Raw genomic sequence first — 25,014 nt, 5'->3', positions numbered from 1 at the left:
AATTGAATATTCAAAAACTGTGGGGTGCTGTCATCTTTCTATACCCACTTTAGTTTGCAGCTACATGTATGGACTCTTGCATGCATTCATTTAGATCATATTTTGTTTTGTGTACGTAAGTAGTACTCACAAACCTCTGAAATGTTCATTTGACCCTATTTTAGTCGAAATCCCACATCCAGTAACTACTCATTTTACCTTGAAATGTGCTCTTTTCTCTTTTTTTGCATGAGAATATAAACCTTCCTGAAGTCAACCTGCTTTTTTTTTTTTTTTTTAGAAATGTACATACATGTAAATCATCCATTCTCAACTCATACTCTTACATGAAACTTCTTCTGAAATCTGAGTCACATTTGGCCTTCCAGTCACCAAATACCACTTATGGAAAAAAAAAATCATTTTTGAGCAACTTAATCATTTGTCAACTTTGTGGCTGGTTATCTTACTCTAAACTCTCTAATGCCCTCAAGTTTTCATTCGGTAATGATTTATCTGAACCAAATGAGCCTCGGTTTCCTCACTCAGCACTTTCTCAACATATGAATCACTGAGAGTCGGGGAAAGATTTTTACTACTTTCTCCACTGGCTGCCTGTGACCACTCATCAAATTCAAAACCAAGCAGTTTGTTCCAGTAGTGATTTAGCGCCGGTCGATATGCCCTCGTTGTCATTTTTAGTGCTGTTTCAATAATCTTAAAACCCGAGTGGACTTCTATGAGATAGCCAAGTGATATAAAAGTGTAGAAGTCAACAGCCCTTAAAGACTTTATGTAATTTTTAAAGAATCTTTCAAGAAAGTAACTGCAAAACTCAGTCATTAAGTCTGAATGCAAGGGAAGTAGAGAGGTGATTTGATTGCATACAAAGTCAGTAGAGAGTGTGTTTTGAAAATTATTATACTTATTGCCATGTGCTGTGGAAAAGAAAAGCAAGTTGAAAGACTACAGAAAAGCACCGTGAGTGTTGGTGAGTTTGTGGCGGTACTGATTCGCCTTGAACACAGATGTTCTGTAAGAAGTTGGAAAACTTCTTGCTTGATGGGCACTAAGAATCCAATGCAGGACACTTGGATTATGTTATGTTATTCTCTCAAAAGGTACCCTAACATCAGAAAGAAAACTACCAGAAAGAAGACACAAAAGGGCCTGAACAGGCCAGATTTTCTGTCTGACAAGCTTCTCAAATGAGGTCTGCAACCAATGGAGGAAAGAACAGAGTGACCACGGTGTGAGGTTGCGTCATCACACCCAGCTGCTCTCAATCACCACCTGGTAGCCAGTCCCCACACTCTGCACACAGGTGATCTGCATAACCCTCCAATCAACCGAGACATGCAACTACCCGAATTCGGAACAGGGAGACAGGGAAATGATAGCAAGTCCCACAAATGGGGTGACTGCTACAAATGTATGTTCTCTAAACAACCTTTGTTGAGAATAAACCCCTCGACTCAAATTTGTGGCCCGGCCCTACACTCCTGTACTATCAAAATGAAAGATTCACGGCTTTCACAAACAGTAGGGAGATTCTCCCAAATTTGTACATCCTTGAAAAGTTTTAAATATGATATATCACTTTATGAAATGTTTTTATTCAAAACTATACAAAATATTTATTTATATGCTACAAAAATGACTTCCTTAGACTGGCTCATACAATTTAAGGATAGTGAGTGAGTTATCTGAACAATATTATTTTAAAACTATGTAATTTTTAAATGAGAATAGCTGCAATCTTAATCAGAGTTTGTTGTCTTAAGTTTTACTAGATTAAATCTTTAGTTTAATATTACTGCCGGTGTAGAGTATGTACTATATACACTTATTCAAACATGGTTTTCTTCAGGAAAGAAACGCCACTTATTATTATTTTTTACTGAGAGTTTTGTGCTCAGAAAGACCAACAGAGTGGTGAGTCTTTTTTGTAAACTATCGAGCAAATTGCATCAGATGATTTTGAGACAGGAAGTGACTCATCTCTCCTCTACATCAGTGCTCATCACGACCGGTTCTCAGTTTCTTCCCCTTTCTTCTTTATCTTTGTATTGTTTTCATTGTTTTTTTCTTTCTTTCGCCCACGTTCATTTTACTACAACAGTGATTCATTCTGTCTTCATCTAAGTGAGGAGGAGGAGGTATTGAGATAGCTTGTATTAAAGACGATATCATGAATATGTATATAAAACAGTATGATGATGATAATCAGTGACTTCAGGCTTGATTTTTTTTGTCTTTCAGATGTAAAGTAAAACTTTGACAGCTTCTAGTCCTTCTTCATATACAGCAAATGGTAAATATATTTTGAGGGAAATGCAACCTGGATTAAGTTCTGTGTCAACGTATCAGATGAAACATTTGAACTGAGTGTATATGTTCAGTGCAAAGTGTTTTAGACTCCCAACTACCTCTGTGACCTCCTTTTTTACTTTTCGCTGCTGTACTGTAAATAAGCATCTTCTACTTCCTGCATTGGCACTGAATGTTGCCAGTGAACATAAATCACTTCGCTAACATAATTTGTAGGAGACGGGACTGAAATAATTTGCCAAAAAAGTCCTGGATGATTCCTGCCACTCACTCTTTTCATTTTCCAGAAGGAAACACTTTGGATTTAGAGTTGAGATGGATGGAATAGATTTACAAGCAACGGACAGAATAGAATAGACGGGAGGAAAAAATTACATGTGAATAATTGTCATCAAAAACAGGCATGTGTGCAAAAAGTATAGTATTAAGTTTTTATATTATTCTGTCTTTGTAGAAAATCATAGGAAATCAATATAAAGTGAATGATAGTGTTATACGGCATGCTCTGGTGTAGTGTGGAATGATTGGTTATATAATGACATACTCCATCAATTAGAATATTTTTTTTGTTTGAATTTTATTTAACCTGGACTTAGTGGGATCTTAATTATCAAGCGAGTCTGGGGCAAAATGGCAGCACAATTAAGCAAAATTAACAGTAACGTGATATGCTATGGCTTCCCTTTTAATTATTACGATTTAAAATATAAATATCATGATTTATGCTGCCAACTGTGTGTTGGTTTGGTGTCTTACAGTCAACACTTTTAGACGTGCCCAGCCTGAAATGTGAGTGCATATTATGTTTTCTGTACAGACCTTTTAGTTGTTTAGTTTTAGTTTTGTCAAATTTATGTTGACATTACATGCTAATGTGTCGAGAGCAGAGAACTTTTAGGCAATTCTTCATTGCCGGTGAGTCTAAGCGCTTGTTGCAAAGTAGGAAAAATACATTAATCGCGCTAGAGGAAAAAAACATTCATGCTACTTTGTCAGTTCTCTGAGCAGGTGAGCTGTTTAATCTTTGTTTCTTTTTTCCTGTGTGCCCTTCTCTTTCTCTGTCTCGGTCTTTGAATGAGGCGGTTTTTATTCTCAACAGCTCTTGAATTGCTTCAGATCAACAGGCTCTTTTGTCAGAGAAGAGCTAACAGCTGAGAAAAAGCTTGGATGCCTTTTCAGAATTGTTACTGAAACTGCAGTTGATGCAGATCTATCAGAGCAGGGAGGCACATGACATCCGCTCAGCAGGGGCAACTTCAAAAGCTGCTGTTATCTATCAAGCAATTGAGCAGATTTCAGAAAAAAATAACCAAAACAACATCTCCTTTGTATCACAATATTTCTAACAAATTAAGAGAGGGATGGAAGTAAAAAAAAATAACAGAAGAAACATCAAGTGTCAGCTGTAAATAAAGTAAATGTGCTGCAGAGAGGTCATATTGAAATCCATCATGAGAACTGAATAACAAAAAGCTTTTTACTCTTGAAAAACAACAGGTCAAACTTTGACAGAGGGGAGATGGACTTAATCTGTTTTTCACATTACACATCTGTGTGTTGGAGGAGAGAGACATGAAATTTATGAGGAGTCTTTGTTTCTTAGACAAGCATTAGTGCTAGATAGCAACAAGCTTTCAGAGGAGATGATCACAGATCTGCTGATAATGTCGGTGTAAACACAACACTCTGTTTCTCTGTAGATTTCAATAGGCGGAGCACGGATTGATTACAACAAGCCTCGTGAAAAATGCTTTTAGCATTTAACATTTATTTATCATACCATTTTTGTTTTGAGACATCTGTAAGTTGCCGTCTTTCCAGCCATCTTGCATTGCATTGTGGGTTTTGATAATAGTTTTGCTTCTCTTTTGCTGTCTCTTGCTGATGGGGTTTTGTCGACATTTTATCCTGCATTCACTTTTACTTGTTTTGCACCTTTCTGTGATGTAAGTCAATTTTACAGCAGCACTCTCGTTCACCTAGGAATAAAACTTAGGGAGCAAATAAAATTAAGTTGCCAAAACTGTTGCTAGAGACCCTCTCATAGCAGGAATAGATTGTAAAGATATTAACAACCACAGTATATTGTTATTTTATTGATATTTTAATAGCTTTCCTCCAACCATGTATCAGATTTTGTGGTGGGGTCTAAAAAAAACTAATCAGCCAGCTATACGGCTGCAAACACTAAGATATGTGAATTTTACTGATGGTTAATGAAGAAAGTTTTCTCTCAAGAAATCATAAAAATAAATAAAATAAAATCAAGCCTGCTTTGCCTGCATTGATCGAAATGCAGGAATTGATTTACCTCAACTGTATTTTGACAGAATCTTTAAACAAAAAAATTTCTGCATTTCCTCTGCATTCAGCATTGTCAGGAAAGTTTAAACATCCTGTAGGTTATTTTAAGCTTTTAAATAAAAACCAGTGAATGGGTAAACAAGCGTGTGACTTTGACACAAGAAACAATTCTCTTCCCGTCTCCTACCAACAATGTTGGAGAGTTTTTTTTTAACTATGAAAGGTAGTTGTAATTGTCTTATATTTATTAGACCTTTATAATTGAAAGAAGTGTCAGTTCAGAAACACACTTATAATTAAATTAAGCTAAATTAAGTGGTAGATTGACTATGGAAACCCAGTTCATTCAACAAAAATAAAGTTTACTGGTTTTTAATTATAGAGATGATGGTCTGTTGTAGGTGACGTCTGACAGTGTACTTACAGGAGAATAAAAGTGGGCGTATATACGTCAATATCATGTATTTTCTATTGTCAGTTGGCAAAAAGTGACTTTTTGTTTGTTTTTTTGAAGTAAAACTGAGTCACATCTCCATGGATACGTGCAGGAGTTAAGTATCACTTTAAATGACTAACACAGCACGTTCTCTGGCTGGTGATCTTGTGTTTGCAGTAAATGAAGTTCACAGCCCTCGTGTTGCCTTTTAATGTCGTCCCACAGGCATCAACAGAGAGCCAAGCCAACACACACACTGCCCATCTGACAGTCATGCTTCGGTGAACATGTGGTCAGAGCCTCTGGTGGTCAACTGATAGCGCTTTTGTGTGTGTGTGTGTGTGTGTGATCCCTAGTTGATCCACTGATCCATTAATTTTCAGTCAGTAGATGAAATCGGGGGGTTCGGTGTCGTGGTGAGGAGCTTAGAGAGGTCATCATGCATGTGAGAGAGCATGCGTCTCTGCATGTGTGTACACTGCATGTATGTGAGTGTGAGTTTGTCGGTGTGTGTTGCTGGCCTTGGCCTCCTCCACACCATCTGCTCACCACAGCACAGTGTCCCTTCCAGCTCCCTGTAGGCCACTTTAGCGAGTCCAATCATGGCCCAGAATTAATATTATGCAGAATGGAACCTTCTGGGTTTGCAGTGTTAATTTCTGCAAGACTGTCTTCACTAACGATGGCTCCCTGCATGAATAGCGGTAAAGTTCTGTTTGCATATGCAAGATCAGAGGGATGTTCAGCAACAGGCATAGACAGTGAATTACCACTGTGTGGTTAAAGGATCATTCACTACTGTGAGGCAAAGTAAATACTGTGGTAAATAAATACTGAGACAATACTGATGAAATTAGAACTCATTATGAGGAATATTGGACTTTGAATTTTGTTTTGCTGGATGTCAATTCTGTATACATTGCATTTTCCCTTTGAGGATATGTGGTAACTGCCCCATGTGCAGAGTTGAGTTGTGGGGAGGGGTCAGTGAGTTGTTGCTATCCATGTTACCTACACTCAGTGGTTACAGTTAATTATTCTTTCAAGATCAGTCGTCACATTGAGTGTGCGATCTTTCTTTCAAATCTCCACACAACATACCTCAAATCTCTCCATGAAAGCAGTTGAGATGTCAACTGAGGTGAAGCTTGAGAAGGTTTCTCTCAGTTAATTTAGTATCAATTAAGTGTCAAGCAGGCACACTAAACAAAGAAACAAATATATTTTTTTGTCTTTAGATGTCCACTGCTGAGATTTGTGAAGCTCACAATGTTGAGCTACTTCAAAAAAAATCCAACATCAATGTGTCTTTAATGTGTCTAATGAACAGTTTTCATTAGAACTACTTTCTTAAAAAATAGTGAGAACAGTTCACAGTGCAGTCTGTGTATTATTCAGAGTAACAGGACACTGTTTCTAAAAGTATATAATACTGCAAGCTGCAAATGCAAAATTTAAATGACTATACAATGGCTGAACTCTCAAAACCCTGGCATATAAAACTAAAACTCTGCATTTATTGCTACTGCTAAATAAGCAATGTTATTTTGGTGTTTGGGTGAACAAATCCTTTAACAAGCCAATTTGTTGAGGCTTGACCCAGTTAGGTCAGCACAACATTTGCCAGAGTTACAGCAACATTTTTGAAAGGCACTTGACTGACAGCTTTTCTTGCGTTGCCTGACACCATGTGAATTGTGCTGATGCTATGAAACCAAACCCAGCCATCTGGTGCACCACACAGGTCACACCAAACACTCACAATTATTTGCATATAGCTGTTATGTGAGAACCTCTAAAGTTTATATGAGAACCTCTAAACTTTTTGTTATTTTTCACTGCTGACTGAACTCAAACAATAGTATTTTTACATCAAAAAATGACTCGTACTGGACATACAACTACCATACTGTACTGTATTTTTACCATGGAGTGGTAAAAATACAGACATTGCAGATCTGTCAGCTGAATCTGAGAAAAAAAAAAAAAAATAGATCTGAGGAAGAAAGAAAGTCGAGCTGATGTGAGATGGTGGTGATAAAATCGTTCTTGACAGCAAACATAAAACGCCTGTTGGCTTCCCCTGTCAAAACCCCAGTGAAATATAGAAATGTCCCCTCATAGAACATTGGAGTTTTGACAGCTTGAAACAGTATCCCGCTGGATGACAAATGCTTTATCCACAAGCTTTTCTTTCCCGCTTCCTCCCTCCCTCTCTGTCTCTCTTTGTCTGTAGAAAAGCAAACAAAGAAATGGAGGCCGTGTGTAGTCATGGCGTTTATGGAATGACGCACCTTTTGTCCACATTGCAAATAACAACAAATTGTAGATCTACACAGAAGGACAATGAGAGCAGACCCACAAGCTGTTGAAATGTAGTCAAAATTTATTTTAATTTCGATTCAGTTAAACTTTATTGTCATTATACTTGTGTACAATGAAATACAGTATTGTCATTCCAAGATGGTGCAACCTGCTGGGTAGAGTCTCTTCTCAGACAGCGTTTGAGGTAGATTTCATGAATGACTGATACCTTGGTATCGGTGACGGTGCAGTTGCCATATCGATGGCTGAAGAGCAAAACCTCCTATCTGAAAAATGCACTCTTTTGAGAAAACTTGTTTAAAAAAAACTTGTTGTTTTCTTGCAGAATGCTATTTGTTAAGGATACCCAATACATAATACACTGTCTTTGGACTATATTACTATATTATGTGGTATTGTTTATGGTATGTTTGTATGGTTATTATGGTATTGTTAACACATAATATAGTTATATAGTCCAAAAACATTGTATTATGTATTGGGTATCCTTAACAAATAGCATTCTGCAGGAAAACAACAAGTTTTTCTTTAGTTTTCTGAAAGAAGTGCATTTTTCAGATAGGAGGTTTTGCTCTTCGGCCATCGATATTGTACTGTGAAGCAGTTTGTGAGGATGTCCTGCAGTCGAAGTTGACTAGGACTTAAAAGAAAGGGGGGTAAGTCATCTACAGCCTCCTCAGGATGTAGACACTTTGCTCCCTCTGATGTATCTCATTGTTGAAACTGCCTCAAATAGCTGTAAAAGGTTGCGTTGTAGGCAATACTTGTCTTAATGAATTGTATTAACTTACTAAGTGACTCATGAAAATAAGGTTTGAGAGAAAAAAAGTTAAAGTTAAGTTAAAGATTTCCCCGATTCAATATAGACTTAATGCAGTGTAACTCTACATATTAGAGAACCAATTACAGAATGATTTAAAAAGGCAGAAAAGCCATTCTCAGGTTAAAGTGCTTTAGATGAACTTTGGATCACATTAGAATAATATCTGCATCACCTCCAGAGCAGGAAAAACTCAATTTTCAATCTCTCCTGTCTCGATTACGAAAGTCAGCTTGGGAATTGGTAATAATAAAAAGAAATTATGCAGATGGGAAGTGAAATGGAGTGCAAATTTGCTCCCTTCGTCCATTACAGGAGTTTTGCATCGTGTACCAATCAACACAGGTGCCGTTTCCCAGTAAATGTAATTTGCGAGAGGCAACAAGCGTGAAAGAGACCATAATCACACCTGCTTTACTCACCTCTCTGTAGACAAGAAGGTCTGTTCACCTCTCAGTCTGTCTACCTGATTAAACTTGCATCTTGTAAGCATACAGAGAACAGTCAGCTGGAGTTCAGAAAGGTGACCCAGCACTAATTTAAAATAAACTGGTCCTTTGATTATTTGGGTACTTTATTTATTTTTCTCCAGTGAACCACAAATAATTTGACATGCTTCCTCTAAACCTGTGATTTCTTTTATTTTAGTTTTTCATAATTATATGCACTGCTCAGTGAATTATTATATTATATGTTGATAAAATTGATGGTGACAGATTTTTGGTGCTGCATCTCTGTTCATAAGAACCTGATTTTCTCTATTTTCTGTATCAAGCCCCATTGGACAAGGCCTCGACTTAACCTGAACTGGACTGGAGCTTGGAGCTGAACTCAAGTTGACCAAATACTGTTTGGTCTTTCTAGATTCTACAGCCATCTGTCCCTGCCTGCCTTGTACAGTCCTGGTTTCTGGTGAGTCCAGTTTGGTTTTGAGGTACAAATGCCTTCAAAATGAGGTTCAGAGGACCGAAAACAAAGAGCAGAAGCAAGATCGTCTCTTTTCTTCCCCAATATAGTTTTGGGCATTCTGATGGTTTTCCCTTTGAGGGCTGAAAAAACTTATACAGAGTATATAAGTATTATATAAATAGAAATAAGAGTTTTTCATCTTAATACAAATTCACTTAATTCTTCCCCAAGTTGTCCATAGTTCCCTGGTCAATGCTTCCCCCTAGTGGTGAAATAAAATCACTTTCTTTTGTTGATGCACAGTGCAGAATATTTCACATTCAACCTAAACCAGTGAAGTTATACTGTACACATTGTTATATGTGATACAACATTTCTGGATTTTTGTTTTCTTACTTTTCTACACAACACATTTTAGAGGTGTAATATTAATAGTGTTTGCTCACATTGTTACTTACTTCTAAGCTGTGCATTGGACCTGGAGTTGATTAGTTTCATGTTATCAGCAAAACATTCCTTCTTGACAGTTGAGATTGCACACAGTAATACTTGCTACAGTAAAAATCTATTGATGATAATATATTGATGTGTAGACAATTGTAAGAAACACTTTAACACACCTTGTACCCAATGAGTTGAGTGTCTATCATTTCTGTAAGATGTCCTAAACGTTCAATCACCTGTTTACCATTTAATTGTGTGTGTAATGAGAAAGCCGGGGAAAGAATGTGTGCTAAATGTACACTCATGCAAACATTGCTGAAAATAGTAAAATCATAACATTATAACATATTCCTTTGTTGCACCAGAAGCAAAGGTGGCAGAAGAGGATGAGGAGACTGAAGTAAAGGGTGAAGAAGAGAGCAGGAGATAGAGACGGGGCCAGAACACATTATCACTAAACTCTTATCTCCTCCACAAGTTTTCAAAGAACCAGACCGGTTATTGACTAAAGCATCAGAGTACAGACGGGGCATCTAAGGATCCTCATTCACCTTGAAATGCTTATCAATATTTTGTGTTCTCTTTTGCCAGGCAGGGTCCTCTACCATCTGGGTAAAGCGATAAAGGTGATGAAAAAAAATAAGGATAAAAGGCACATATTTAATGAGTTGAGTAACTGCAGTTCTTCTGTATAAAGTAGAGATAAATTGCAATAGTTTAAGTCTAATACTGGCTATTGTTCGCCTTTTATTAAATTCCACTGCACTACGAAAGAGGACCCAACAACTGCATTAGCGAACTGTTACAGTTATGCAGTTAGTCCAATTTCAAAACATTTAAAAGCATTACTATGTCAAAGTGTCTCCTTTGTTTCAGTGTCTTGTGATAAGTGCAGTTTCAGTGTAGCTTAAACAGCTTAAACAGTGACATAGTCAGGTTGTAACAGAGAAAATCTCTTGTCACACACTGTTATTTTTCTCCAGAAGTACAATGGTCACTTGTTGGCTCCTCTTGGTTCTACTGTTGTGCAAAGTTGCTGAGTAAAGCTTTGACAAGAGTATAATCTTATTAAATTCACATATAGGTGTGACTACTTGGGATTACTGTGACAACTGCCTTCTGTATATCTTATTAAGGATTTAGAGTCTACTCTCTCCTTGCCGTTGGAGACGTGGAATATTTCAGGAATCTCATTTACCCAGAAACTCAAGATTGAGTAAAAACTGGCCTTCGAACTGTCCTGTGTGGTCTGTTCTCACGGCACTACAGCTATCAGACAAAGGGGTCATATTCGAATTAGTTCGTCTCAACAAAAGTTGAAACTCTATAGTGTGTCTGTTATCATATAAAATAGGAAAAAGCTTCAAATCCATATTGGTGTGGTCTGGCTTGACCTGATAATGTCTTGTTTGATGAAGTGCCACACTCAACTTCACCTTGAAGACTCAACTCAGCTGAGTGTTAAATGACCCATAATTTATTATCACCTGGAAAAAGAGCTATAAAAAAGAGAGGATAAAAGGTATAAAGACTACAGTAAAAACAAAACCCTGTATTAACTGCTATTTCAGTTCTCATCAGTAAGTTTAATAATGGCATGACTTTGTTTTAGAGCCAGGACAGACGTTGACATTGGTAGTGTAACCCTCTAGAAAATTCTTATGAGGTAGTCTTGATTATTTTGTCTCGTTTGGAATTGTTTGGAGAGCCAGACCCAACTATTGACTGAACTCTAAAGGATTTTCATTCACCTTGAAACCTGCATTGACTTCTATCTGAAATCTGTGCTCCTAGTGGCTTTTGTAATTTGTCATCCAGGGAAAGTTGTAATGAGTGGTGAAGGGTCACAAGAAGAATGGGCTACACCGCAGTTTAAAATAAAGTCTCTTAGTTGATTGTTGCTCATGTGATAAGGTTAGTCATTGTCATTAGTGTTTTAGAAACAAATGCTATCTTCCATCATGGGCATCTACATAACGATACTATTTGTAATTTTAATCCTCCAATATATGATGTGTTTTCAGTTTAAATCAGCCTCAACAAGGTTAGCATGCTAGCACTATTGGCTGTAGCCTATATACAGTAAATGGCTAGCACCCTAACTGTATGTTAGCATGCTAACGTTCCCATTAAGTTAAATTAGGTGCAATGAACACTTTTAATTTAGTTAATACAGCCTTCTTCATCTGGTGTCACCCTCAGTTCAAAACTTAGCTTAGATAGCTTAACTTAGGGCAAAGCTAGCTCTCAATTTTTAATCTGTTCAGCAGTTTTATTTTCTCCTGCTGCTGCTAAAGTTTCAGCTTGGAAAACTTTAAAACTTTAGCTTTGAGACTCAACTCTAAATGTAGGCCTATCTAACCATTAGCATAAGCACAGGATAGAATAATTTTGAATTTGAACTGCTGGTGTGCAGATGTAAACCTTCAGTCAAATCAAAGACAGACAAAGAATGATGAATAAACGCTTAAACATCTTATAAACATCTTCCATAGAAGTGACAAAAGAAAGATGTTAGAATATGCAATGAATAGTCCAGTTCATTGGCGAAAAAACAATTCTAATGCTCTATGTGGGTTGGGAATTCACTGGGGTACTAACACATGTGATGAAAGGCCGCTTGAATTGTTTGCTGTTCTAAGTCAACAACGGTTGTTTGAAAGGTGATGCAACCACCAATTTATCAACCATTTTCCAGACATGAAGATAAAGGACAGAAGATTTTGTTCCCACACGGCACATAAATACGTTGAGATAAGCAGTCATAACACAAAGAGTCAGGAGCAAATTAATACTTCGGTCAGTACTTCTCTTTGCTGAGTACACAATGTTTATTAAAGCTACTTGATAAGGCACTCACACAGATAAGACACTGCCATCGTTGTTAAAGCATTTTATTAATTCGAGATCAATGGCACACGAACTGTGAAACGTTCAGTTTTCTCTTGATTATCAACATGTATATAAGTCGTATTTCTTCATTTCTAGCAATATATGGTATAATGTTTTTCATACATATCAGGAAATTGGACGGAATGATGTTATTCCATCATAATGCATCTCATCTCTGTTGTGCAGGATGAAAATGTAGGTTTGTTTAACGCTGATATAGAACCATAAAAATACACAAAAACCAACAAAATATAAAACATTTTTAACAATCATTGCTCACATCCTAACACTAGCTAATGGATGATATATATAGGGTATATTTTAGAACTGCATACGAACTTCAGGAAACGATATACAACCAGTGTTCTGATGCACTTTTACAATGTTTTTCTTATAGGAAAACATAGCCATAATTCAGTTTCAATGCTCAATATATTATGGGTCTGTATAAAAGCAGTTATAAAACTACTATTAGAAAGAAAATTGGGGATATGAAGCCAAAAATCCATCATATCTTGTACATTGCGAACCCAAAACAAGTTCTATTATATCCCTAAGGCCAAGTCTTAAAAACAGATTTATCATTGTCAGGTCTGGCATAACAACCAAAGAGCCTTTGGGAAATCAAACAACACACAAAATCTTCTTTCTTTACATCCCGATTAGTTTGATCAATTGAATATTTAAGTTTAATAAAAAAAAAAAAAAAAAGATAAGTCCCACAGTTGTCTTCAGACTGTAAGTACACAAAACAAAGCAAGAAATTTAACATATATGTTCAAATTTGGTGATAATAGCATATAAGCGCTTTTTTTCAGTATAGTTCAGCTTTCCACAACAATTATGCAGCGATTTTTATAATTTCATTATGGATTGATTTATCCTGGCAAGAGTTGCAGTTACCCTTGACAGATGATGCCCTAATTTTCTTTAAATGGATTCATTGGAATTGGGTCAGAAAAACTGTCTCAAAGCCCTTCAATAATGCCAAAATTTCAGCCCAATCGGAAGCAGTACCGCAGACTTAGAGGGGTGTTGTGCATACTCAAATTCATCCTGAACTTCAGTATTTACAACACAGTTCTAAGTACATCCTATACAAACAACTCTTCAATCACATATGTCATTATAGGGATTGGTTGTAGGAGTGTCCCTGAGCTCCTGTTCAACACGCCCTTTCACCTGGATTGTAAAGGCAGTTATTTTAAGTGGGTGAGCTTCAATGGCAGCAAAACAAAAGTGTAAAAAGTGCAAGTCTTAACATTTCAGTTGTGCAGAACATTCCTGCAAAACAGTTTGATTGTCTGAAGTGTTTTGTGAACACACAGAGCTGCATTCTGTTGGTGACAGTTAAACTAATGCATATTTGTGCAGTTGCGTATCTCATAATCCTGCACAGACTGGTTGTTTTTGGGAGGAAAATGGGGCTTTGATTCTCCATTAACGACAAATTCTTAACAAACATTCTGTTGAGCAGAGGGCTGCATGGTTCCCTTGTCTGACAGAATCAAACTCACAATAGTTGTTAAATTACAAATATATGTCCATTTTTATGCCTCTGTGCTGGTGACAGCTGTGATCGGAGGCATTATGTTTTCCAGTTATCTGTCCATCCCATTCTCGTGAACGCGATAACTCTGAACTGATTAGATTTTGGTGGTCAAAGGTCAAAGATAAAGGTCACTGTGACCTCACAAAACACGTTTTTGGCCATAGCTCAAAAATTCATAATTATAATGAAGTTTCACACAAATTATGTCTAATAGGATACAATGATGAAGTGATGACATTTCATATCCAAATGGTCTCTAAGTGAAGACAGCATGTTTCTCACTGGAAATTATATTAGTATTTACTACAAATATTATGAGTCTGGACAGACATGGATGTAAACTGCAACTTGACTAGTCCAAGGTGGTATTTCTAGTTAATTATGGCATATATTAGAGCTCATATTCAAATCTATACTCAGTATAGAATGTAAGAAATATATTTGAACAGTTAAGAGCACTATACTGACACATTTCATATTTTATATATATGGAAATATATAACAGTGTAATGATTTTAATTATGAGATAACTTTACATACTGAACCTAGGATTGCTCCAACCAACAGGTAGTTTTAATCTTTAGTGAAACTCTGTAATAGGAATGTAAAATTGTCCAAAGGCTGTGTCATAAACATGTGGAGGAAAACAGTAAATGGTACAGCTGAACCATAACCCCAAAACCTCAAGTAGGCAGCTACTAACAAAGATTATTTTGCGCATAGTTACATTTTTGGTTAAAAGGCAAAACAAAACAAAACAAAGAACAAGGAAAAACTACTGCATACCGTACTGCAAAAGGCTACTCTAATATGAAATTCCGTATGGAAGAACTTCTTTAATGTGAACTTGTAACTGTTTTTGTAAGTGCTACATTCAGTAAGTAATGTTACTAGGTAGTTCAACGCACCGTGTTTTGTTGCAGAAACAACTGAAGCTACAAACACAAATGTAGACAACATTGCAAGATATAATTGTCCATTTCTTGTATGAAAGAGAAAAAACTCAAGATCAAACTACATGCCAGACTGTACTCTCATTTTCACATAAATACATAGAATGGAAATAATCCCTTTGTTTTCGAAGTGATAAACTCTTCATTTCAATATGATTTTTAAAATAAGTTGTCACTGGAGGCTTCAGTGAGACCTGTGTGAAAAATTTTGTCTCTGCCGTTGACTCAGAAGACCCGACTCAATCCCCAGTGACAGTATCTGAATATTCTGGTATCACAAAAATAGAAATGAATGGACCTAAATAGAAAAACTCTTATTTTCAGAGGTATGTTTTTCTGATGTCGGTAATGTCACCCTCAGCAAACATGGATCAAGGACAAACATTACAGACTTCTAAATCATAGTGACACATTCAGTACAGGCCTGTCGAGTTGTAAAAAAACAACACCACAGCTTCAAATCCGAAGCTGCGGAGATTTGTTCCAAAAACATAACCAAAAACACAACGGCAACAAGAAGATTGTGGATTGTGAGCTGATTGTGCTTTCAGGAGCAGAAAGATATATAAAAGGGTTGTCCAGTTGCAACAATAAAAAAGTGCATTCATATGTCAAATGACCTGATATGCAATCATTCACAGCATATTAGTTTGTACAGTAAAGGCACTATATAGGCATCTGTAAAGACCACTGCAGTTTAGATACATGTAGGCAGTAAAATGAAATATAAAATAAAATTCTACTGAATTTCAGCTTTGGTGTTTGTCTGCCCTCGCAGGGCATTCTCAACTATGTTCCATTTGTAAATGAAAGGTCCATTTACTGCTTAATGGCTTTGTAAACATGACAAAGTCTTTCCCACAGGAAAAAACTTTACCCCTGATTATTGTTGATATGAGAGAAAAACACATTTTGGATCAATATTAGTTACATTCATGTTGAGGTACGTTCTGACTATTTCTTTGCAAAATAAATATTTTAAGGATAGCATATGGCTATAAACTAAACTCATAAGAGCGAGACATTTCAAACTTTTGGAGCTTCTGAATTAACCAGAAACTAAAATGAACAAGCAGAGTTCCCCTCAAAGCAGCATTTCACAATGTCAAACTTTTTCACTTTTTTGCACACACACACACAACTTTCTCCCCTCCCAGTCAGTGCGATTACTTATTATAAAAATCTTCACGCACGCTATATTGACCTTTGGATCATTTTCACCAACCTTTGACTTGCTATTGAATACAATTATTACACTGCAACTATGCATGTGACTGAATTTTAGGGGCATCAAAGTGTGATACATTAATATTGAAAAAATTTGAATAGTTATTGTACCTCTATGTTGGATGTTAATTTAAAATTTTCAGTGAAATTCGTATGTATTGAGCGTTGGTGGTTGGACTGTTCATGAAGTCATTTGGGCATCTGTGTGCAACAAAGAGAAAATATACAAAGTGAAATACAGATTTCACAATAGCTGTGAAGTTTAACTTCTTCCTTGGCTCCATTTCTATAAAGGAGACTTTTAAAATGCTTTTAGCATTCAACATGCTAAAACAGCATCACATAAAGAACTATCTGCAGCAGTTATGTAGGATAGGTGTTGAATATTTAAGGAGGGAGTTCAGCAAACGCTGTACTTTACAAGGCACAATGGCAACAATAGACTTTTATACTATGTGAGATGTAAATTCACACATGTAAACACACATATTTGGCCAGATAGATAATCTCAACATTTGCTATCATAATTGCCGTTGGGAACAGAGAGGCTTTGGATGTAGTGGATGGCGTCTGCGATGGTGAAGAATACCATTTTGCTCTCTCCTCCATCACCTTCTTTTTTTTTGTCAGGGTAGTATCCTCCTCTTTCCAGAGCGTCCAGTACTGAGGTATTACACTGGGCCAAGACAACCTTGACCCCAAGTTCTGCGTAATCTTTGCGGACCTCCTTCATAGCGTTGACTCCGGCAGTATCTAGAAACAAGATGGCGCTGCAGTCCATCACTAAGCTGTGTAATCTGCAGGCGGATTTCTCGTCGAGCATCAAGGTTACAGTCGCATCAGGTCCGCCATCCTCTTTACCTGCTACCTCATTCTCCTTTGACTTCATATTTGGGACCTCTTCTGGCTGTTTGCTCTGCTTCCTCTTGAACTTCATGCGCCGTGTTTTCTCCTTCAGAGGGTCGAGCCCTACGCTCTTGTAGAGAGATTTTTTGAACAAGCTCTGGTTTGCGTAATAGATCGGTGCCTCGTATCTGAAAACAGCTACTCCGGGATGTGTTTGAAGGCCGCGGTAAGCAGAAATGTCTTCATAATGCTCCGTGTTCGGAGCCCGGCCCAGCTCCAGGACCTGGGCTTGCTGGGTTCGGCCCAGGACACAGAAGGCTGACACTATAACCCCAACTAGGAGACCCAGCTCTGTGTTAACCAGCGCCGATGTCGCCATGGTGATCAACCAGATGGAAGTATCGACGTGGTTGGCGCGCCACATACGGGGAACATCTGTGAACTTTTGTAGAGCGCCACGGAGGTTTACCACGATGATGACGGCTAATACACATCTGGGCAGGAGAAGGAAGCAAGAAGACAAGCAGGGAAGAGCAAAAGTTAGGAGTGTCACTTGTTGGTGTTCATGGAGGACAGCAACTGCTCTGAAGAGTGAAAGATATTTAATGAAACTTTCACTGACTCTCACTGAAACTCAAAGTTGTCTTCTATTGATTGTGGCTAAAGCATTAAAAAGTCTCTGTTACTTTTAAGCATTTCAAATAGCAAATGATCGGCTGTAATCTTTTGCCATTCAAAAGAGTTTTTCATCTTAAAATGTTTAAAGCAAGTCAATTGAGGGGGCAAAACTGAGATACTGAGAATAACAAACAGAATCATCTGAGACCAAAACAGTAGACAAAAAGAGAGGGAGAGGAGACAATAAAAGAGATAAGGAAAAAAAGATAAGACAGCATATTATATATTGATGAAGACATTCCATACGATCAGTGGAGTGCATGTCTATGGTTTGTGTACACAAGTAACGCCACAGCACAGACACAGATCAATACCAATCATAAGCTCCAATCACAATCAATAGACAGTGATCAAAACTGGGAGCCTGGCACTGGAATGTTTGACACGTGTTTTTAAGCCTGAAGTGGATCCTTTTTTCTTCAAATGAAATTCAATTGTCAAGCCGATGTATTGAAGGTATATATAAGTCTGTCAACTTCAGTGTTGCAATATCTGCAATGATATCTACAATATCTATGGAGCACTATTTAATGATTTTGGTGGAGTATCACCTAAATAAATTTTAGCATTTTACTTAACCTTTTTTGTCATTTATGTATGGAAGGTTACAACATCTTGATATTTTTTATATAAAAGAAATCTCTAAAAACTAATTGAATTCAGAAATGTGCTTCAGATAACATATTTACATCCTTTTTATATCAAATATATTTTTGCATTCTCATAAAGGTTTTTGAAAAACTTGTGGGCACAAAAATTGAATGTTGCATGTGTCTAGCCATGTACGCATGTATGTGATGATTCTTCTCTACATGGATTTCATAGATTGAGCAAAAACTGGCTCGTCTGACTGGTTAAGAGAGAAATTACTCGGGTGAGTCAAGCGGGCACAACTGCCCTGACCAGCTTCCCGCAGAAGTAGGTACTATTTTTAGGAAAGGGTTACAGCTCTGAGGTCAAAGACATGCAGAGTTTCCTTCTTCTCAGTTACTCTTGACTTACTAATGTGCACATGGAAATCTTCTGCTCATGTGGCTTATCTTTTTTTTCTTCACAGCTGATTTTATTTTATCCATCCCGCCTATGATTGTGTGTGTTTTATTTTATGTTTTTATATCAGGTTTTAATGTGATTTCAACTATAACATTTATAAGTATAAATGTAAATAATGGTAAAATACCATTATCAATAAGCTGATTTTAGTTCATCATTCTATTGATTAAGCATGCACGTTGTCATTCCAACGCATCAGAATTAACTGATTAACTACTAATTGGGAGATGAATTAGCAAGAGGAAGAACTAAAGAAGACCTGTTTATACTTACTTCTGAAGGGAATAGAAGATTGGTGCGATGACCAGCAGCACCAGCAGCAGGACGAGGGCGCTGATCAGCCCCGATATCTGAGTCTGGCAGCCTGTCGACTCCTTGACAAGGGTTTTAGTCAGCGCCGCGCTGGTGGTGAAGCAGTGGAAGAACGATGGCAGGATGTTGCAGATGCCGATGGCGTACATCTCCTGATTGGCATCCACTTTGTAGCCGTGCTTCTTGGCGAACATCTCTGACAGCGAGACTGTGATGACGAATCCCACAATAGCGACCGAGAAAGCATCGACAGCCACGCTGGGGATGAGAGACCATAAGGGCATCTGTGGTGGGAGGAAACCCGTGGGGATGTCGCCAGCCACACCTGACCCATACTCCGTGTTGAAACGGCCAAAATGAGAAGCCAGTGTAGCAATTATCACCACAAAGAGCTCAAAGGGAATTGGAGCCTGGGTAATGAAAAGAAAAAAAAAAACACAAAATTATTAGGTATATTAAGAAGGAAGTCCATTTTGTTATTCTAAATTCTTAGCGTTAATGGCGTAACAAGTGTAAACCTTAATCTGGGAGGAAAGGCCATTTTACTGTAGATAAATCAAAAAGGGTTTATCCTGTGTACGGTGGCTTTTTTGGTACATTGTGGGCTCAGCTCCACAGTGTCACACTTTGCTTAACCTTTGTCAGTTGAAGCTGAACTTCGTCAGCTCTTTGCTCGCATGTACTTTGACCTTAATACTACCACCATTAGCATGCTGACTGATTAGCATTACCCTCAAAGTATAGCTGAGGCCGATGTGTTCTTCTGAATCTCACACACAGTTATGAGCGGAAATGGAAATACTGCCAACATTCACACCCTAACCTTAACCACACCAACATTTACATAGCCTCAGTCATATCTAATCTTAACCTACAACTTGCATTAAAGGAGTGCCCCACATATTCCACCTTCGAGTCTTATCTCGAACAATGGCTCAATGAAAACCACAATTGTGACCATATCTAACCGGACATGTGTACAATTTATTTCGTCCTTTTATGCTGTGTATTTGTATATTCGTCTTTGTTTTTGTTACCTGCCTAGGGACAACGGATGTAAATTAGCATTTTTTGCTAACTCTGGCATGTTTACATCTTGTATTATATACTGATGTTCATTAACATGCTCAGTCCCTATCAAATAAACAAATAAAACAAAATAAATAACCTAAACATAATCAGTTTCGACATTAAACTCGACCACCTCAAGGAAATATATACCTTAACATAACCATATTTTATCCTGTGCCTAAAGGCAGAATATTTGATCTGTTGGTGGTGGTGCAAGATTAAAATCACTATATAACCAACAGCTGGCAGTTTGTTTTACTCTGAACCAAAGTGTTTGATCGAAAGAGTGACCAAGTGATTGATCACCCAACATTGCCAGCAGCATACTGCTAGTGTGGCCAAAAATAGACTTTAAAAAACAGAAACTTTGATCTTACACAACTATATACTGTATATATTAACAATGTAAGAGGGCGTCTGACTTTTGCACCTGTTGCGTCTGGTTGCTTGCAATCCTGGAGATTTTGGAGAAGCTTTATCATACTGACACTCATTGAAAATGGTTTCAGAAATCCAACACATGTAAAACTTTTACTAAATTTTCACTAAACCAATGTGCACTTTGCCATCTTTACCTTTAACTTGGATTTGAAACGATCATTGAGCTCCTTGGTAGGTATAAGTACCACCAAACACACCAAACTGGTCACCAGGTCACAAATGTTGGTGTTCCCCAGGTTGGTGAACACGCTGTACCAGGTCTTGAACAGAGTGAACCAGCCCTGTGGTCTGGGGATCTTCAGGCCCAGAAGGTACTTGAACTGGGAAGTGAGGATGGTCAGGGAGGCTCCTGTTGCAAAGCCGCTGAGAAGGGAGTCGGAGAGGTAGACGGAGACAAAGCCTACCTGTAAAAAACCCATCAGCACCTGAAAGAAAGAGGTGAGCAGAAGGAGTAGATGGCATGAGGTATAATTCAAGTCAATTTTATTCACTCAATTGATTTAGAACATTTATTTCCTCCATAGAAACGTTTGTGAAAGACACTTAAGATATATTCATTTAAATTCAATGGGCTTTATTGGCATGAAAGTTTTGAAACCAATGTTGCCAAAGCATAAAAATACAATTTGACCAAATATTTGAACAGTACAAAATCACAAACAACATTGTGTGTCTTCCAGTTTTTCCAATGCAAGTCATAGATGTCAGACAACACTGTAGCTCTAAGTGTACAAGAGTCATGAGCTCGAGTTTGCATAAGGCCACGGAGCGCTCACTTACCTGATAAACCCCAGCGGTAAACGTAACTGTGGCTCCCACAGTGATTGCGTAGCAGCTCCTGTCACAGTCTACTGCATAGCTGTTATTCCCCTGGCCAGCCAGCAGGACGGCGCTGTCGTTACCACTGATGCTGCTGCTCTCTGTGAGGTATCCCGCCAAAGCTAACTCCCTATCCACAACCTGACCCACAAGCAGGCAGAGTACTGCAAAAATCCCTACTGAGATGTGTCTGGAAGTGCCTAAAAGGGCATAAATGATGGAGGCGAAGAACGAAGTGTAGAGACCATAAACGGGGTCCTGACTAGCCAATAAGGAGTAGGCTATAGACTGGGGGACCAATAGGATTCCGACAATCACTCCAGACATGACATCACCCAGCAGCCAGTCCCTGAGCTGATACTGTGGCAGCCATTTCAGAATCGGGACAAAGCCCAGTATTTTGGACTTGGCTTTCTTTGAGGTGCACGAGCAGTGTTTCTTTAGCCGATTGGAGACAACGGTTTTCCAGTTTTTTTCTGTATCCTTCTCCACTCTTTCCAGAATGAGAGGATGGTGCTGCTGGTCTCCCTCAGCTCCATCTTCTCCCGTTGTACAGTCATCACCATGAGTCATGATTGAGCCCTTTTCTGTGGTAATGAGGAGGAAAAATTTCTGTTAAGCCAAGTAGTCACACCAGCTTTATCTCAACAACTGATTATACAAGCAAACTATAAGTCACTTGAACAGCAAGCATGTTAGTGGTAGACCTCAAGTGGTGTAAGACTTTTTTAGGCTGATGCCAAACAAAAAGAAAAATCTCTACATAGTCTATACCAACTTGTGTGCTCTTGTGCAATTTTTATTTGCTGTAGTGGTTAAGATAAACAGAAGCAGTGTGGAGTATAATGGGAGACTCACATAAGTGATATCCTATGTCAGGTCAGAGGGTGTGGGTCTGACATTTAGCCTATTTCTCACATTTAGCTGAGGCAGGGAGATATACAGGTGAGATAGTTCTCCTTATTGATGTAGTGTAGTTTACACTTTAGTGACCCTGATGCAATAAATACCGCTGATATTAACAACCTGGGGACAAAGTATAAAAGGAATCTGAGAACAACTACTGCAATAACATGCTGATAGGTTACATTATGTAACACAGTGTATGTACCGTTATTAATAGTGAATTTAATAATTCAATTATAATGTATCATGGCATTTTATTACCCATCATTTATAATAAACCTAGTAAGATTGCATTTTGTCATTTGCGGGTCAGAGTCAAGTCAATTTTTATTTGTACAGCACATTTCATACTCAGTGTGCTTTACAGTAAAAGACAGAAAACAACAAACAGACGAGATAGAAAACATATATATATAAAAAATACTCAATATAAAATAACCTTTCAACCACCTATACAATGCCCACACATAAATAAAATACAGATTTTTATAACGCCTGTCTTATTCCTGCAACAGCACTCACACATGGACGACAGCAGACGCACACTAAAGCATGCACATTTTAAGACTGCTTTTAACACTTACATACTGTACTGTCTGGGTCAAATTTGACCCACTTTGTCATTTGAAAGCAATAAAAACACCATAAATTATGTTCTTTAAGCCTGATTTTATGACTGTTCCTAAAGTGGCCCAGAATATACAAAAATGGAAATATTTCAAAATTATTTATTTTTGGCGCAGCTGGTATATATTTTTGCAAACACAGACCTGCAAACATATTTATTCAGAGGGATTTTAAAGTCACTAGAGAGGGTCAAATCAAGGTAAAGAGAGGTTATCCGGAGTCTTGGAACAGTGAAACTATAGATTGCAATGTCTGTGTATTTCTGTCATTGGTACAGAGTGGACAGAGTTCAAGGGGGACCTTGACACTGTCACAAGGACTGGCCGTGTCCCACCATATTGCTACATTTGCCAGTTTCCACCCAGGTGGGCATCTGCACCTGCAAACAAGCCTAAGTAACAAAATAACAAATCAAACGCATCGATTTCCACACAACCAACAGAGTGGTAGCCCAACATAGACCTCCCTATAGTGAAGAGTAGCTTTCATAGGATTATAAAAAGTACCTGAGACCCTATTTTGACTGATTTGGTGGATATGTTATTCAAAGATGAAAAACAATGAGTCAAAGAGAAAGTATTAGCAGAGAACAGAACAGAGGAAATGGAGGAAAGGCCCTTTTGACTTTGACTATCATGCATAGGGGACACCACTTCCCCACACAGCAGCCACAGCAGCACAGTAATCCGAACTTTGCCCAGATCAATCTGCAGTCTCACAGTCAATTTCACAAGGGAACAAAAACAGTGAGACAACAAAAAAGAGGACCGTTAAAGTCATGTTTTTTGGCAGTTTTGTTAGTTTGAAAATTGCAAACCAGTTTGTTTTGTTTTAAGACTAAAAGGAGAACATGCAGGCAGTAATGACTGATAGTTATAATGAAACCCGCCATTCATAAATGCTGTTGCATTACTTTCAATAAAATTCATAGAAACTCATTCATAGAACTCTGTTAGCTGTTATGTTTTCCAGTTTTAAAACATGAGCTCATAATAAAGCATGATTGTGAAAGTATTTTCTCTCTAAACAAATAGTGTCAAACCTAAAGAAAACACTCTCTCTGCTCTCTGAAACATTAAAGAAGGATCAATCACCTATTTATTTATGACTGATAAGATATATATGGATGCAAAATACATTTGTGGTTCAAAATTTGGTAGTTGCCAGATCAAAAATGACTCACTCCATACAATGAAGAGTCAGGATATGAGCAGTATGCATATGTTAAAATGTAAAGAAGACACAGTTGCGGCAGATTTCAGGTTATTGTTGGTTTTAGCAGCATCTAAATGAACCGAAAACGGAAATCAACTGAAATGCTGATGAAACAACCGTTATATAAGGCAGTGCATGTCACCTTTCAACCAGATGTATCACATTATAAGTTATTTCATTCCTGCAAATTTCCCCGCTGAGAATGCATGTGGCGTTTGATAATTAATTAATAACAGAGTTAATATTCATAATAATATATAATTCACAGTAAACATTTATTCTGCAGACTCATTTGAGATTTTTAAAGTAGACTACAGATGACAACATCGGGAGGAGACGTTACTGCTACGTTAATGAGATTATTAGTCATGCCTTCAGGCTATTTTTGCAGGCGGTTCATTCTGAGAAGCGGAGTTAAATCTGAAGCTATTTGTGTATCGCGAGCACTTTCATATCGAAAAGTCAAACTTCAATAAATGACAATACATACAAGTGCAACAGTTGACCCTCCCGAACGAAGAAAAACACGCTGAAATCACAACATATTTGCATATTTATAATTAATCTTAACTACAGTCTAACCTTCTACCAGCGTCGCGGTAGCCGAGCGATGAATGGGCACTATTGTAAACAAAGTTGTCAACGTGGACAGCAGTTCACATTCTGGACAACTGACGTAAAATTAACGTGACAACCCGCCCGCGACTGCAAAAAACAAGCGTTGCTGTTAAGTGTGTTAAATAACTGACCTGAGCTCCAATCAGTCGGCGTTTACGAAGTGTATCTGAAGTTATGGTTCAGACTGTCGACTTTCATTCCGCTTCAAATTCATTTTACACCAGCCTGTAGCTCCCGTGCGTGATGACGTTTCTGT

General features: G+C 37.8%; 1 protein-coding gene and 1 long non-coding RNA gene across 2 annotated transcripts; one reads left to right on the top strand and one right to left on the bottom strand.

Moving 5' to 3' along the window:
- Positions 1–1,373: 1,373 nt before the first annotated feature.
- On the top strand, positions 1,374–19,178 carry LOC137189900 (uncharacterized). Its single transcript, XR_010929761.1, has 3 exons — positions 1,374–1,521; positions 8,985–9,107; positions 19,031–19,178. It is a non-coding gene; the product is annotated as an uncharacterized lncRNA (long non-coding RNA).
- Positions 12,427–25,014, bottom strand: slc26a2 (solute carrier family 26 member 2). The gene is made up of 5 exons (XM_067600018.1): positions 24,890–25,014; positions 21,354–21,979; positions 20,708–20,998; positions 19,023–19,471; positions 12,427–17,512 (listed from the first exon to the last, which is right to left on the bottom strand). The coding sequence occupies exons 2-5, from the start codon at positions 21,963–21,965 to the stop codon at positions 16,681–16,683; spliced, it is 2,184 nt and encodes a 727-aa protein (XP_067456119.1). The 5' UTR covers positions 21,966–21,979; positions 24,890–25,014; the 3' UTR covers positions 12,427–16,680.

Source organism: Thunnus thynnus, chromosome 9 (genome assembly GCF_963924715.1).
Source record: "Thunnus thynnus chromosome 9, fThuThy2.1, whole genome shotgun sequence".
Taxonomy (NCBI): Eukaryota; Metazoa; Chordata; class Actinopteri; order Scombriformes; family Scombridae; genus Thunnus; species Thunnus thynnus.
Note: the sequence above shows the minus strand (reverse complement) of the source record. Positions and strands in the feature narration are given on the sequence as shown.

Coding starts and splice junctions, on each gene's coding strand:
- slc26a2 (XM_067600018.1), bottom strand. CDS start 21,965: ATGACTCATGGTGATGACTGTACAACGGGAGAAGATGGAGCTGAGGGA. Junction 19,472..20,707: donor GTTTCAAATCCAAGTTAAAG/GTAAAGATGGCA, acceptor TTCATTACCCAG/GCTCCAATTCCCTTTGAGCT. Junction 17,513..19,022: donor ATCTTCTATTCCCTTCAGAA/GTAAGTATAAAC, acceptor TCTCCTGCCCAG/ATGTGTATTAGCCGTCATCA.